General features: G+C 32.1%; 1 protein-coding gene across 1 annotated transcript in view; it reads right to left on the reverse strand.

Annotated features, from left to right (window-relative positions):
* The window catches only part of DACH1 (dachshund family transcription factor 1), a 487,947-nt gene that overhangs the window by 131,640 nt on the left and 340,922 nt on the right, over positions 1-15,385 (reverse strand). Inside the window, 2 exon segments of the mRNA XM_074191795.1 lie at positions 5,815-5,952; positions 7,525-7,660. Coding sequence (XP_074047896.1) covers positions 5,815-5,952; positions 7,525-7,660 — 274 coding nt within the window.

Consider the following 15,385-nt stretch of genomic DNA (forward strand, 5'->3'; position numbering starts at 1 on the left):
TTGTATAAATTGAATCTGGATGTTAAATAATTTAGCATGGAGATATGGCAGTGTTTTTTTTGTTTGTTTTATTTTTCTACCTAGCATGTTTTCCATTAAGTCAGTAATATTTTGACCATCTTTCATTATCACAGTCTGACCATTTCCAGTTGTTTTCCTAAGGTTTCAACATAGTAAAGTGGCAATGCTATTTCTATAAGGAAATAATATATATTTGTATTCTTTCTTCCTTTCTTTCTAACTATCTACTTAGCCATCCAGTCATTCATTTATCTATATCTATATCTATCTATATGTATATATATATATATATATATATATATATATACTGACTTATTGACAATTTGTTAGTAATTGCATAATATAAAAGGTCAATTAGGATTAACTTGTAGCAACTCAATTTCAGTTTTAACTTAACCTGGGATTTTGATATAGTGCTTTTGAAATTTAGGTAACCTCACCTTCTATTACCATTAGGAACTATCAAATTTACAAAGTCAAGATACAAACTTTTAAATACAAAAATCAGGACATAGATTTGTGGGGAATGATCCAATGAACAGAGACAAAATGCATCAATAAAATAAAATAAAATAAAGCCATAGCTATGTACTTTCAAATGATTTCATATCCCTTAAGTCACACCCCTAAAACTGTTTTATTCTAGTGCAGAGGTATCAAGCACAAGGCCACAAGCTATACAAAACTTCAGAGTGAGGTCTGAGGCACATTAAAATGTAATTGGGAACCATTTCAAAAATAAATAAAAATACAACAAAACAAAGACAACATTAAATTTTAAAACTAAATCGAATTGCAGCCTGCAGAGATCCATATGTAAAGTTTAGTGGATCCTATTTATAATACTGTACTAATGGAAGCAGCTGTTGTTGTTCAGCCATCTTTAGTCCTGTCCACCTTTATATGACTTTATTTGGGATTAGCAAATATATTGAAGTGTTTTGCTATTTTCTTGCTCATCTCATTTTACTAATGAGAAACTGAGATACACAGAATTAAAGGACTTGCTCAGGGTCATACAGCTTGTATGACCAGTATTAAACTTGGGAAGTTGAGTTTTCCTCACTCCCGGCCCAGCATTCTATCTACTATACCACATAACTGCTACAGTACCCAAAGAAAAGCATACCCTTCTACAAGGCAAGACCCTATAGATTTATCCTTCATTGGTGACAGATATGGGCTATTGGAAACAAAACCAATCAACAAGCATTTACTAATTAATAAGCCCTAGTATATCCAAAAACAGTTAGATGCAAATACAAAAACATGAAAAGATCCCTTATTCTCAAGGACCTGTTTTCCTGTCTGAATTGACAGGAATTTGAATTAATGACAGTTATTGTTCTTACCTGAATAGTGTCTTTATAGTATAAATCCATTCAATAACTTCAAATAGATCAAAATCAAATAGTATCAATTAGTAATTTGAGTAGTCTTAGGATCATGGATGAAAAGCTAGAAGAGACTTCAGAGGCCATATAATACAACCTTCTTTTACACAAAAGAAAAATGATGCTGTAGAGGGTTAATTGATTTGCACAAATTTAAAAAAAGACCAAATAGAGATTCCAATGTCCCTAAATGAAACAAGTTATTGATTATTAATATAATTTACCTTATAAAGAGGTAACTGAATGGAACAATGAATAAACTACTCAACTTGTAGTCAGGAAGACTTGAAATCCTTCACCATTAAAAATTTTGTATATCACTGACCTAGTGAGTGAAAATGACCTTAGAGATTTTTTAAGCACCCATGTTTTCTCAAGAATTATTGCCTTTTGAATGATTTCATTTGGCAAGCAGACAAATGTAAATTTGAAGTTCAATCCCAGAATGGCCTACATACAAAAGTAATTTCTAGACAAATGTCTGTGAAAGAAGTCATTTATTTTTATACAATTATGTTTAGTTGGAAAGTTAGTAGGTTGATTATAAAGACATAATAAATGTCATAAAAGATATAAAGTATACTCTAGATACACTATGGATATATACCATTAATACAATGGGTCAAATATAGAAGGTACTAAAGGGTTGGGAAAAGGACAGAGAAGAAAGAACACTGACCCAAAGAATTACTTTGCTGTGACTGACATTTTTAATAATCTGCTTAATTTCATAGTTATTTTATGTCATAACCTACAGAATATTAGCTCCTCAAGGGCAGGAATGATATTACTTACTTCTTCACATTCTTTTTTCTTTAAAAAATCTATGTACACTGTATTCACAGAATGAATTAATCATGGATTTAGAGACAGAAGGAATCTCCAACTTAACATTTTATAATTGTGGAAAGTGAGACTCAGAGAAGTTAACTGATTTATCCAAGAACAATGCAGATAATAAGTAGAAAAGTCAGTATATGAATACAGATCCTATGACTACAAATTGAAGAACACAACTTAGTTTGGATCTCTCATGACCATAGAATACATATGACTAGAAACAAGTATAATCATCTCCCAACTATATTAAAATAACAAGTCATCATATAACCTTGCTTGTGTGTCCTTCCTAAATAGTCTAGAACTATGTTCAGTTTGGTTCAATAGACTAATGGGAAGAGCTCATAGAAGTATTTGCAGTTTTTGGAGAGCAATAATGGCAATTCAGCAAAACTGCATAAATACTTGAATGCCAAAATCATTTAAAAACTGTTCTGATTGTTTCTTTTAGTGAGAGGATCAGCTGAGGGCTATCTAAATGACAGGCAGCATGATTTGATCAAAGCAAAGGAATACCTTAGATCTCTGCTGATGGCAGAATTGATGAGTTAGACTAAACTTTATCTTTTCTACTTTTCCCCTCAGTTTTAATTAGTCTAAAAGTTAGCCTGTCAAGAGTATCTTTTCCAGACTGTTTGATGCAAACTTGTCAGAACAGATCCCAAGGAGGGAATGGAATAAGTTGGGGGTATGTGGGGTGAGTGAGAATAGGTTTAAAAAACAGATAGTATCTGATGAATACATAGTTGCCATTACTAAGCAGATGCCAAAATGATACCACCTTATGTATATATTCTATTTGACATATTTCTGATAATTTTGAGGATTTCTTTTTGTTCTAAATGAGGAATTTATTTACTTTCCAGTATATAGGTATATACCTCCACTGATTGGTTGAGATTGGAGAACAATGGGCTTTTAGGAAAGTCAGATATTTCTTGGATTGGTCTCATAGTGTTTGGGAGCAGACTTAAAGCAACCTAGAGTAGTTGTTCTTACCATATCATATGATTTGGAACAAACAAATTATAGGGTTTCTTTAGCAGATTTTGTATATGTGAGCCTTCCTCTTCCAGTCAGAATTGAACTATTTTAAACTTGTCCTAAGAATCCAACAGCAACTCTGAATTTATTAAGATAGTTAATCAAAGTATGATTTTTGAAGTTTTATAAATCTTTTTCTTAAGGACCTAATTGTAGATAAAATATTCCTTGCCTTTACTACAATTATCTACTTTGTCTTCTTTTTTTATCCCTCTATCTTATTTTTTCATGCTCAGATGGTCACACCAATCATCTTGCCAAACCAAAACAGTTTGAGCTATATATAAGTCTAAGTCCTCATCTTTTTATACATTACTACTAAAAAAAATTGACCTTTCTATAAAGTTTCTGATGATTGTGCAAAGTTTAATCACAATACAACAGTCAATTCAAATTCTATCAAACTGCCACCTCTAACAACTTTAACTTTATGAGCTTGTGAATATGTATGCACACAATAGGTATATGTATGTCATCTGTTAGAAAATAGAACATAGAAATTTAGATTTAGAGGATGAAGTAGCCGAATCTCACAACTTTCTTCCTTCTTAGGTTACATGCTCGATTCTTGCGTCCCCATTATCTTAAATACAGAAAACTCATCTATTTTCTTTGCTTTAATTGCTTCAAAAGAGAAAAGAACTAACTTCTTTTTAAAAAAAATATGTTGCTATAAAGCTATATATCATGAATTATGATGGGCTGAATAATTAAAATTGAAACTAAAATTAAAATCGCCACTCAGATGGCAATAACTAAGCAGTGCAATTGGGTCTTGTGTCAAAAAGATTCAACTTGAATTCAAGTATGGACACTTACTACCTCAGTGACTCTGGGCAAATCATTTAACCCTATTTGTCTCAGGTTCCTCAAGTATAAAATGATCTCAAGAAGGTTATGACAAACCACTCTAGTACCTTTGCAAAAAAAAACCAAAACAAAACAAATGGCATCACAAAGAGACAGGCACAAGTGAAAATGATTCAATAACAACAAATAGCAATAGAGAAGCACATAGTGGACTTTTTGCAGACAATTAACAATGAAGATCTAGAGTAAAGTAGAGCATCATGACAAATGACCAGAATGAGAGGTAGCTTATGGATGAACTGTTTCCTGGCTATGCTTGTGATGCTAAGAGAAAAAAAGGAAATACACTTATTATATTGAAAACTCCTATGGAAAAATTTTTGCAACACATGGTCAAGGGTTACATAAGGCTAAAGAGGCTTAGAAGAATTGTAATCTACAGCATTAGAGAGAGCATCTATATCACGAAGATCAAAGTTCTATTTTCATATTTGAATATTCTTTCAATAGAACTATTTTCTAAAAAAATTAATTTATTCATAAACTTTCCCAAATGATATGCATAAAATGTTGAGGTGTATTTCTTTTTTAATGAATCAAGAAATATATTTTTGATACCAACATTAGATAATTTTATATTTAAATAATCTGATTAATAATATCAAGTGAAATTGTAAAGTTTGTCAAAAGGGTTTGCCTCAGTCTCAGATATGTAATACAGGTTCCAAACAGGAACAGTACAGAACTCATAGATAGTGAAAACCTTTAAATGAGATCTTTACCCTGAGATCTTTGAACTTGCATTTAAAAAGTCATTTTGATGACTATAGATAACTTTAGATAACTTACAATTTCAATGCAATTGTTTCCTAATATACATATATACATATAGATTATTTACTTAGTAAAAAACAAAACTTTATTTTAAGAATGGATTCATTGGCTTCACTTGACAAAGGGATTTATGATACACAACAAAGTTTATGTACATCTGCTGTAGATGATTATGTTTGCTGAGAAAATTATACTGATTTTAATGTGAAATGCATATACACATATCTACAAATATAGCCATGTAGAATATTGTAGTTCTTCTCATATATAATCCATAGGCACACACACAAGTTTGACATAACTAAACTTACAAGAAAAAAATGAGGGGTGAGTGAAAATGGAATTAACAATTTCTATTTCCCAAATTATGATAAATAATTGGATAAGTAACTCATTTTATTAGTACATATTTGTCAGGCAGAAACCAAAGGTGAAAATAGATGAGTTCCTGAATTAAAAGAAGGAAGAATCCCAGATTGCATTTAGAAAATTATATGTTGAATAATTCCAGACCTTTCTATGAAACAAAGGGCCATAATTTTACATTTCTAAGGATGCTATATGGTTTAGTATTTATAAATAGGAATGGCAGTGCCTTCAAAGCATTTATGGCCTTTTAAGAAAAATAATGAACATATATAAATTCTAAATCCTATAGAGTTATGAAAAATACCATGAAATTTCTGAGACAGATATTACTTCTGAAAGGGATCACATAGAGAATGTAGTCCTTAAAATGTCTTATCATTGGAAGACAATTATATTTTACTACTAAGCTACTAGCTTCATCTTATGTTATTTGTAGAAATCTGTGTCAAGGACTGAACTTTTGTGACTGAAGACTATGAGGGTAGAGTATTATTAGTATTACCTTTTTCAATGTGTATCCTTTTAGATTCATGGCCAAGATCATGGCCAGCCAGATCCCCCTCTTTTGGGCCAGGTAGCACATTTGGTGACAAACCCATCAACATCTGGTTCATGGATAGCCCATTCTGATGGACAGCTGCTGATACAAAAAACAACAACAAATGTACATATACACAGTACTACTATTAATAAGGTGTAGTGTTCTATTAATTAAACTCCTTTCAGATAAAATATCACTCAAGTACTTTTAATTTTTTAATCTATTTTGAACACCTTTAAACTTTTCCAAGTGAGATTTTCAAGTTCCACTCTCCATTAATACCCCATTAACATTAGTTAATATTTTAGAGTATTGTATAACTCCTTCGGTTGGCAACTTAATGTATATAACTTTTTTTTGAAAAACTAAATATAGGTTTCAAAGATGGCTAATGAGCAATGATGAAAATTTTGTCTTCGACAATAAATCTTATTTTTCAAAAAAATGATTTTCAGGTAAGAATGTTCATATCCCAAAGAATAATATCCATTAAATATTTGTTAAATAAAAGACAAGTTTTTTTTCACATATAATCAGAAGAAAGGACCCTGAACTATTAGCATATACCAGAGAACAAAATATTCATCTAGTTTAGAGTATTCCATCAAGGAAGATATATAACAAATTGCCAATCTTGAAGACATAATGGAGCAACTCTATCATTTGTTGATCATTCATGAAATTATATAATATATATATATATATATATATATATATATTGCACAACCCTTATTTCTTACAAAATTATATTTATTTTCTTTATATTCTCATAAGAAAATTCCATTTTCATGAACTAGATTGGGATTTTGCATATGAGGAACCTGAGACAAACAGGGTTAAGTGACTTGCTCAAGTAACCCAACAAATAAATGTCTGAGGCCACATTTGAACTCCAATGTTCTTGACTCAAGGTCCAGCACTCTATCTGCCATGCTGTCTAGATAATCTCAGAAATGTGTATGTGTCTACTTTTTTCTGGTCTTCCATCTTGGGAGATATTTCTAAGATACCTAATAAATCATTAAATTCACTTATTGCAGATCTGCATGACTACACTCTGTGTAGTCCAAGATTGGTTCCATATTATAGAATTTAGGTAATATTTTAAAAATACAGTTCTACTTTGATAGAGTGAATTATTGAAACTCATAGTTAATTTTAGTCAATAAATTCCAAACTTTTTCAACTGAATGAAATTTCTCTTTAATAACTAACAGAAAGTGAAATTCTTCATGTTGAATTATATTCCTTCCATTTCCCAAGTCTTCCCCTCTTTTGGAGAATTTAATGAAGAATTTGAAGTGGCTAGCTGAGAAATCAAAATGATGGGATGTGCTATGCCCAACTTGGTCAGTCAGATACTGAATAACAGAATTTCATTCACTTCAAAAACTAATCTAGAAGGTTACTTTCCATCTCAAGCTCTGTTTCATAGCTCAAAGCTTTATGTGTGGCATTACAGAGTGGGAGTTTATATCAAAAACTGTTAATGTAGCATCATACCTTAGGATATTGCAAACTGGGAAACATAATGTTGAGAGATGGCTCTTGCTACAGAGCTTCAGAACATGATACATCTGAGATCTATTTGGAATGAGGGCATTTTGATTAGAAAAGCCAGCTGAACCTAATAAAGTTTAAAATGGTGACAAGCAAAAGTAGGTGACCTACGGATTCTATCAGAAGAACTCTCAGTCCGTGCAGGGGAGCTAGATACACTGCTGCTTCGGTGAGATGATGGATGACTGCCAGGTCTTCGACCCTCTTCAAGGGAGGGGGCAGGGGAAGGACTGTCTGGAACACGTTCCTATACCCCCACAGGAAGAAAAAAAATAAGTTAAATACAATAGCTCTCTTGTCTATTCAATGTTGCTTTCTTTTCTAATATAGTAGAAACATAATGTTAAGGTAAAGAAAAGGATTATTTTCGTTTACATTCAGCTGCATTAAAAACATCCCTACTTATCTTGAGCTGTTCTCAGGATAGAAACAATGAACCCACAAAAACCACACAAAAGAGGGAGAGCAGAGAAGAATAGTCAGATAACATGCATCCGGAAAAGTTGCATAGGTATACATTACTATAGCAATGGAAAAAGTTAGATATGTCCTATATCCCCTATTTGGAGAAAATGGGGCTCAAATAAAAGGACCAAAAATATCTAAATTGTAAGCTATTAGGCCACACTGAATGAAAAGAGAAAAATGGGCTTCAGTGCTAAAGAATTATCCTTTTTTAAAGAAGTCTACGAATGGAGCTATTATAATCTGTTTGTCAATGAGTATCTGAGGACTATTTAGCACATAGATTATTAATGTGATAGACCAAAATAATGCCAGAAGAGTTGTTAACATTTATTCCATTACTGCTCTGCTATCCAAACATTAGAAAACCATATTTTTAGTAACCTGCAAAGCCTACACCAATAATTTAACCACATTTTTTCATAGAATTTCAGCGTGGAAAGGGAGTTCAGGAGACAACTAAACCAATATATAAGGAAAAAGAAGGTTATTTATTGAATATATAATACATTTGAAAGAAAAGCTTTAAAAATGGATGTTAACATTATACACAAAACTTCATCTTCAGTATTCTCCTTCTGTTCTACTAAATATATGAAGTTTGTGAAGCTCAGAATAAAAAGAAAAAGAAAAAAAGAATCTTCACCCTATTCTATTCAGAGTACCAGAAAACCAACCTTTGCCTAAAGACTTCCAGTGGAGAGGACCCCACTACTTTTTCAAGAAGCCTATTACACATTTGGATTGCTCTAATTGTTAGGAAGTTTTTCCTTATATCAAGCCTAATTTTGCCTCTCTGAAACTTCCACCCATTACTCTTAGCTCTGTTCTCTAGGGTTAAACAGAACAAGTCTAATTACCCCTTTATATGATAACCTTTTAAGTACTTGAAGACAGCTCTCAAGTCCTCCTTGAGTCTATTGTCCATTCAGGCTAAAAATAGCCAGTCTCATTAAACCATCTTTTGTCTCATCCTATTTCTTAACTAACTCCAAGGATAGCCAAAACCACTTTTAATTTTGTTTATATTTAAGAGGGATATAAATATTGCAAGGCTTGTGAGTGAACTAGAAGGAAAAGGGCTCTGGTGAATCAGGGAAAAGAAATGAAGTGAAAGAAGGAAAAATTGTGAATGGAATTTGCACATTTTATAGGATTATAAGATTCTTGCTCCAACGTCACTGCAAAACATCTTTTTACTATGTTTTGATCATCAAAGTTTCTATTAAAAAATTAAAATATTTGTTATTCCCTCCCACTTTCTACCTCCAAATTTACCATAATGTCTCCCTTACCCTTTTCACAATAGACAATGCTACTGGTCCTGTAAATACCCAAGGAGAGAAAAGTTACACAACTCTGTACATTCTTTGAGCTACAACAAACAGTATTGTAATCAGGTTAATAAGTAGGAAGATAATATTCCCTACTTGGAGTAATAATGTGGTTTATAGATGAAAAAATGCTATTCAATGCTATGTAAGAGTGAGGAACTAAGGGATTACTCCTCTTTATGAAAGAATTCTTTATTTTCAGATTAATAAAAAGGAAGGTGACCTTTATGAATTTTCACTTGTAAATTTTTAAAATGGTCATTAAAAGGGTATAAAATTAAAAGTTAATTAAAGAGTAGGGCAGACATACAATCAGACATGAACACTACAATGAATAGTCAAAATTCCCGAAACATACACACACACACACACACACACACACACACACACACACACATACACACACACACACACACACACACACACACACACACACACACACACACACACAAGGTTACTCACATAATATAGGAAAACAAAACAAATAGGGACCAAAACTGGTACATGAAAATTAATTAAAGGTGATGAATATTTTCAAAAAACCAAATGTAGAAGTAAAATACCAGGGCTGATTCTTCATTTTGAACCTTGGTAAGCATAAGCAGTATGTTGACTGGATGAGGAGGGAAGATAACTTCTTCTAGGCTTCCAGAAGTATGCTACTGTGGAATTTACTTTAGAGTCAGAGGATCTGAGTTCTAATCCCAACTTGGACATACTATATATGTGTGACAGTGGGCAAATCATTTGATTTCTTGGTTAATATGCTACAATTGAGAAGATGCTAGATTTGGAATCCAGAAACCTTGGTCAGGTTCTCACTATCAATTTATTCTACATTTGCAAGTACTATTGTCCTCATATAGAAAATGAAGACAAAAATTATAATAATGGGTTTTACTTCCTGTACCATAAGTTTGTTCAGAAGGAGCTTTGTATACTTTAAATCTTTTAAAAAGTCTCTTTCTCTCCAAGATATGAGGGTTATATTAGGTTGCCCCAGAGATCATCCAGTTCTAGATCTGTGAAGATGTCTGAGCAGTTTTCAATGCAGATCTTTGTTGTTATTGTTCTTTTTCTAGCATTGAGATTAGAGTTAGGAGAGCTAGACATAAACTCAAGGTCTCTTATATAATAGTATCAAAAAGCCAAAAACATTTCTAAAATGGTTAATTTACATGCTTTGAACCCTGTATTAGGTGCTTCAGATAATATAAAGTTTATATACACTTTTCCCTACCTCTAAGAGCACTCTATTATCAAAATCTAGGATAGAGTTTATTGTCCATTACCTCTTAGAGTCTGAGTTTTTTTATCTACAAAATGCAGATAATAATTTTATGACCCTCTTCACATAGTGATCAAGAATAGTGACTTTTAAAGGCTATAGCTAAGAATCGTACAATCCTAGAGATGGAAAAGACCTTAGCTATCTAGTTAAAGGGGCATTTCATTCTCTTCTCTAAATTTTTTAAATGGTCATTTAGCCTTTGCTCGAAGATCTCCAACAGGGTACCACTGTTTCTTGAGGCAGAACATTCTATTTTTAGACTTCTCTAATTTGTCTTCTCCATTTGATCCTAAATCTGCCTTTCTGAAACTCCTGCTCAATTCTATTAGATCTGATCTCTGACAAAACAAAAACAAACTAACAGAAACAATAAAAAAACTAATCCCTTTTCTATCTCATAGCCTTTCACATAATAAGAACAACCACATCCACTATGCTTTTTTTTCCAAACTAAAAATCTCTAGGTTCTTCAAATGATGCTTATCTGACAGTGGAGACAATGTGCTACAATTGAAAAGATGCTAAGATTGGAGTCAAGAACCTTGGTTGGGCTCTTCTCTGTCACTTTACTCTAGATTTATGACCTACATGTATCACCTAAGCTCTCTGAGACTCAAATCCTCATATTTAAGACAAAATTGATATTAACAGTTGTTATTTCCTGCACCATTTGATTGTTTGGGAAGGATCTTTGTAAACTTTAAACTTCTTTTAAAAAAAAATTTCCTCACTGTTCTGTGAACCTATTGTGAATTTAATGATGGTACCAAAACATTCATTGAGAACTTAACAGCATGTTCTAGATGTGATCTTTTTTTTTTTTGGTTTTTGCAAGGCAATGGAGTTAAGTGACTTGCCCAAGGTCACACAGCTAGGTAATTATAAAGTGTCCGAGGCAGATTTCAACTCAGGTCCTCCTGACTCCAAGGCCATTGCTCTACCCACTGGGACACCTGGCTGCCCCTTCCAGATGTGATCTTACCAAATTACCTAATTTGTCCTAGATAATTTAATTAAATGGTGATGTATGACCCTCATTGTTAAAGAAAACCATGACATCAGGGAGATGATGCCATGACTATGCATGTGAATGGGATTTGAATGAGGGAATGCTATGCTAAATTACCAGCCTCACTTTCTCTCCCAGAGTCACCTGGGTCCAGTGGCCAGATTTGGGTCAGAACAACTGAAGATGTCCCTGGATGTGAGGCTAGCAAAGTTAAATGACTCACTCAAGTTCACATAGCTGGTAAATATCAAGCATCTGAGGCTGGATTTGAACTCCAGGCTTCCTATTTCTAAGGCCAGTGTTCTATCCACTGATGGGCTAGGAACCAGATATGGAAATTCTAGGAAACTCTCTCTAAGAATGCTGATTGACAATTTAAGTGCAACTTAAAGGCTTAGCAGATTGCCTAGAGCATTGAGAAGTTGCATGATTCATGAGAGGTCAAAGAGAAAGAACCTGTTAAAGATGGGATTTGAACCTAGATATTCTTGGTTTCAAGACAGACTCTCTTTTTCACTGCAACACACACACACTTTTAAGAGAATACTAGGTTTTTTATTATTGTTTTTTAAATCTAAAATATCTAAAATTATTTTATCAACACCTTGAATAATTTTAACATTTAGACTTTTAATAATTGGAGGGAGTTTGTCAGGAAAATACACTTGTAAGTCATTTCAATCTGTCTGTATCTTAAAAGAAGCTAGGGATTCTAAGAGGGAGAGGTGAGAAAAAAGTACATTGCATACATAGGTGACCACCTGTGCAAATGGACAAAACTCTGCTTGTTGTTAAATCCTTTAGAAAATGAAAGAGCTATTGAAAACAGAGTAGATGGATTTACATAACCTCTGAGGAGTCTCAAAAGTATTCTTCTGTCTTCTTCACTATCATGTATTCTCAGATGCAATGACACTGTCCTTTCTCTTCTGCAAATAAGACACTCTATCTCTCAGCTCTTGGCATTTTCTGGCTGTTACTGAAGCCTGAATTGTTCTCTCTTCTCATCTACACTTAATTGTGTTCTCTGCTTCCTTCAAGTACCAACTAAAACTCTATGTTCAGGGGCAGCTAGGTGACAGAGTGAATAAAGCAACAGAACCGGAGTCAGGAGCACCAGAGTTCCAATCTGGCCTCAGATTCTTAATGATTGCCTAACAATGTAATCTTGGGCAAGTCACTTAATTCCATTGCCATAAATAAAATTTTTTAAAAAATAAAATTTTATCATCTACCTAAAACTTTTTCACTTCCACTTAATTCTAGTTTCTTCTTTTTCAATTCAATTCAATTTAAATGAAGATTTATTAAGTCCCTATTATATGTACTACACTGTACTTCCCTCTTTTAATTGCTTACTATTTATTATGCATATAACTTGTTAATGCATATTTGTTTCCTTGTCTTTCTCATTAGATTGTGAGTTCCTTGAAGACAGGGTTTATCTTTTACCTCTTTTTGTAGATCCTAGTGTTTAGCATAGGGTCTGTCAATTAGTAAATGCATAATAAATATTTATTGATTCACTGAATAATGCAAAGCATTTATTTTATAGCTGCACTAAATTAATTGGTAAAAAGTAATAACAAGGAAAACTGAACTCTCTCCCCAAGTCTTGAGGAATAAAGAAAATTAAGGGATAATTTAAATGTAGTAAATGAATATTTACTAGAGAGAAGATGTTACTTAAGTGTGCTAGTTTCTGATACAACTATTTATTATAGCAATGAAAAATGGATACATTCTCATTTAGTATGCCAAACCCAATAAATCAAGCATGCTAGGCTTCTAAAATGCTAAAGTTCATTAGTACACAATGCAAAAATGATTTAAAATTATAGCAAACAAAGTTATATATGAATTAAGAGAATAGAAAAATCACATCTAGACCCCTAAAAATGTACTTCACCTTTTGATAAGTCTAAAACTAAATCAGAATGGCTTGCCTCCTTATTTAACATAGAATTTGGCAGCACCTCATCTTTACTCTGAAGTACAGGTTCAAACTGGTTTGCCACTACCAAGATTTTTTGCCACTGCCAAGATTGTTTACCACCACTAAAGAACAATCTTCCTATGTATACAATGGGAAAAAACTATTGACAAAATTAATATCAATTATTCTGGAACAATAACTGTCATGAGAATAATCACATGCATTAAATCATTATATAAGCACATATATCACCCCCCCCCACACACACACACAGAACCAGAGCACAACTATTTTACAAAGCTATGTTAATGTCAATCATGAAAGACAACATGGCATAGTGAATGGGGGGAAAAGTCTCAGTGTCTGGAAGATTTGAATTCAAGTGTCGTCTCAGATACATAGACAGGTGCTCTAAATAAGTCTTTTAAGCTCTCAGTGACATTGGCAATTTTCCAAATAAGGCTATCAGTTGAAGAGAAGGTGGATGAAATTTGGTAGATGTATCTACTTACTATGAGCCCATTAAACTCAGAATTTTTTTAAAAAATCAGAAAACTGGACTCTAGTCTAATAAAAATTTACTTCAAAAATTTTAACTTTTGTATGATGTTTCTGGTATGCCTATCCAAATCAATGCAAAGACAAACTGTAGTTCAGGAATAGAAGATATACATAAATACATATATATATATATATATATATATATATATATATATATATATATATATATATATATGTGTGTGTGTATGTGTGTGTGTGTGTGTGTGTGTATGGCTAATATATTTTAAAGGTTGAAATTCTAATATTCACTTATAATGGCTTTCTCTTTTGTAGTTGGCTTACAGATTAATGTGAAAATATGTGTACACACATTACACACATGTGTTCTCATCCTTGTCAAAATTGCAATGAAATATTTTCAATTTCTATTATTGAAAAAGTTATTTATTCTGAGGGTAAATTCTATAACTCTTCCTTTTCCTTCAACTGATTATTACTAATATTGTTTTCATATAAGAAATTTTAAAAGTATTAGAAAGTATTTATATATATATATATATATATATATATATATATATACATATACATATATATGTATAAGAAATCTTTGGAATTCTTTCCATGTTTAGTTCGGCAAAGAAACGTGCATTCTTGAAACAGATCAATTTCCTTTAAAGTCTTTCATTGCAAGTCCGGATTTCCTGTCATAATACATTTTGCAGTGGTGCTAATGGAAGGCATGAAAATCTGAAGTTACTTCGGAAGTATTTAACTCTTCACTTCCAATCTAATCTTTCTTGAACTGCCTTCAGTGGCAATAGTTATGTTGCTAAAAATCCATTAGCTGATCTTTAAAAAACATTTTCCACATAAATTTATAAGATGCCTGGCTAGTCAATACATATACTCAAATCAAAGTTCACCTTTGCTATTTTCTACATTTTTAATGATCACATAGAATAAATAGAAAATAAATTGCAAAATATACTCAACTAAGGCTTAGGAATATAAAAGGGTATTTTAATATTCAAATTAAAATAATTATTATTTGATGCTTTTCAAGCTGCTATTAAAGCACTTAATGTAGCTTTAGGCTTTTTTATTTTGATTATCATTATTTGTTCAGAGACGAAGAACACAAATAAAATTTTTAAATCAAGTGTTTTAAACATGCAAATTGTTAAGAACTTAAGCATGTTAGCATTCAATAGAAACTGTCTATAAATTGGAAAACAGCATATTTAGTCATTTCACTTAATGTATAATTTCAATCTTTGGAACATGATGTATTGTTCTTTGAAGAATTTCATTAAAGTGAAATCCAGCAAGCAAGTAAAATTTGAATACATTTGTTGCACAATAAATTAATTTATTTCAACAGCTTAATTCTTTTATAATATTTATATGCTTGCCTTTACAGAGTATAGTATAAGATG

This window comes from Macrotis lagotis, chromosome 6, assembly GCF_037893015.1.
Source record: "Macrotis lagotis isolate mMagLag1 chromosome 6, bilby.v1.9.chrom.fasta, whole genome shotgun sequence".
In the NCBI taxonomy this organism is placed as follows: domain Eukaryota; kingdom Metazoa; phylum Chordata; class Mammalia; order Peramelemorphia; family Peramelidae; genus Macrotis; species Macrotis lagotis.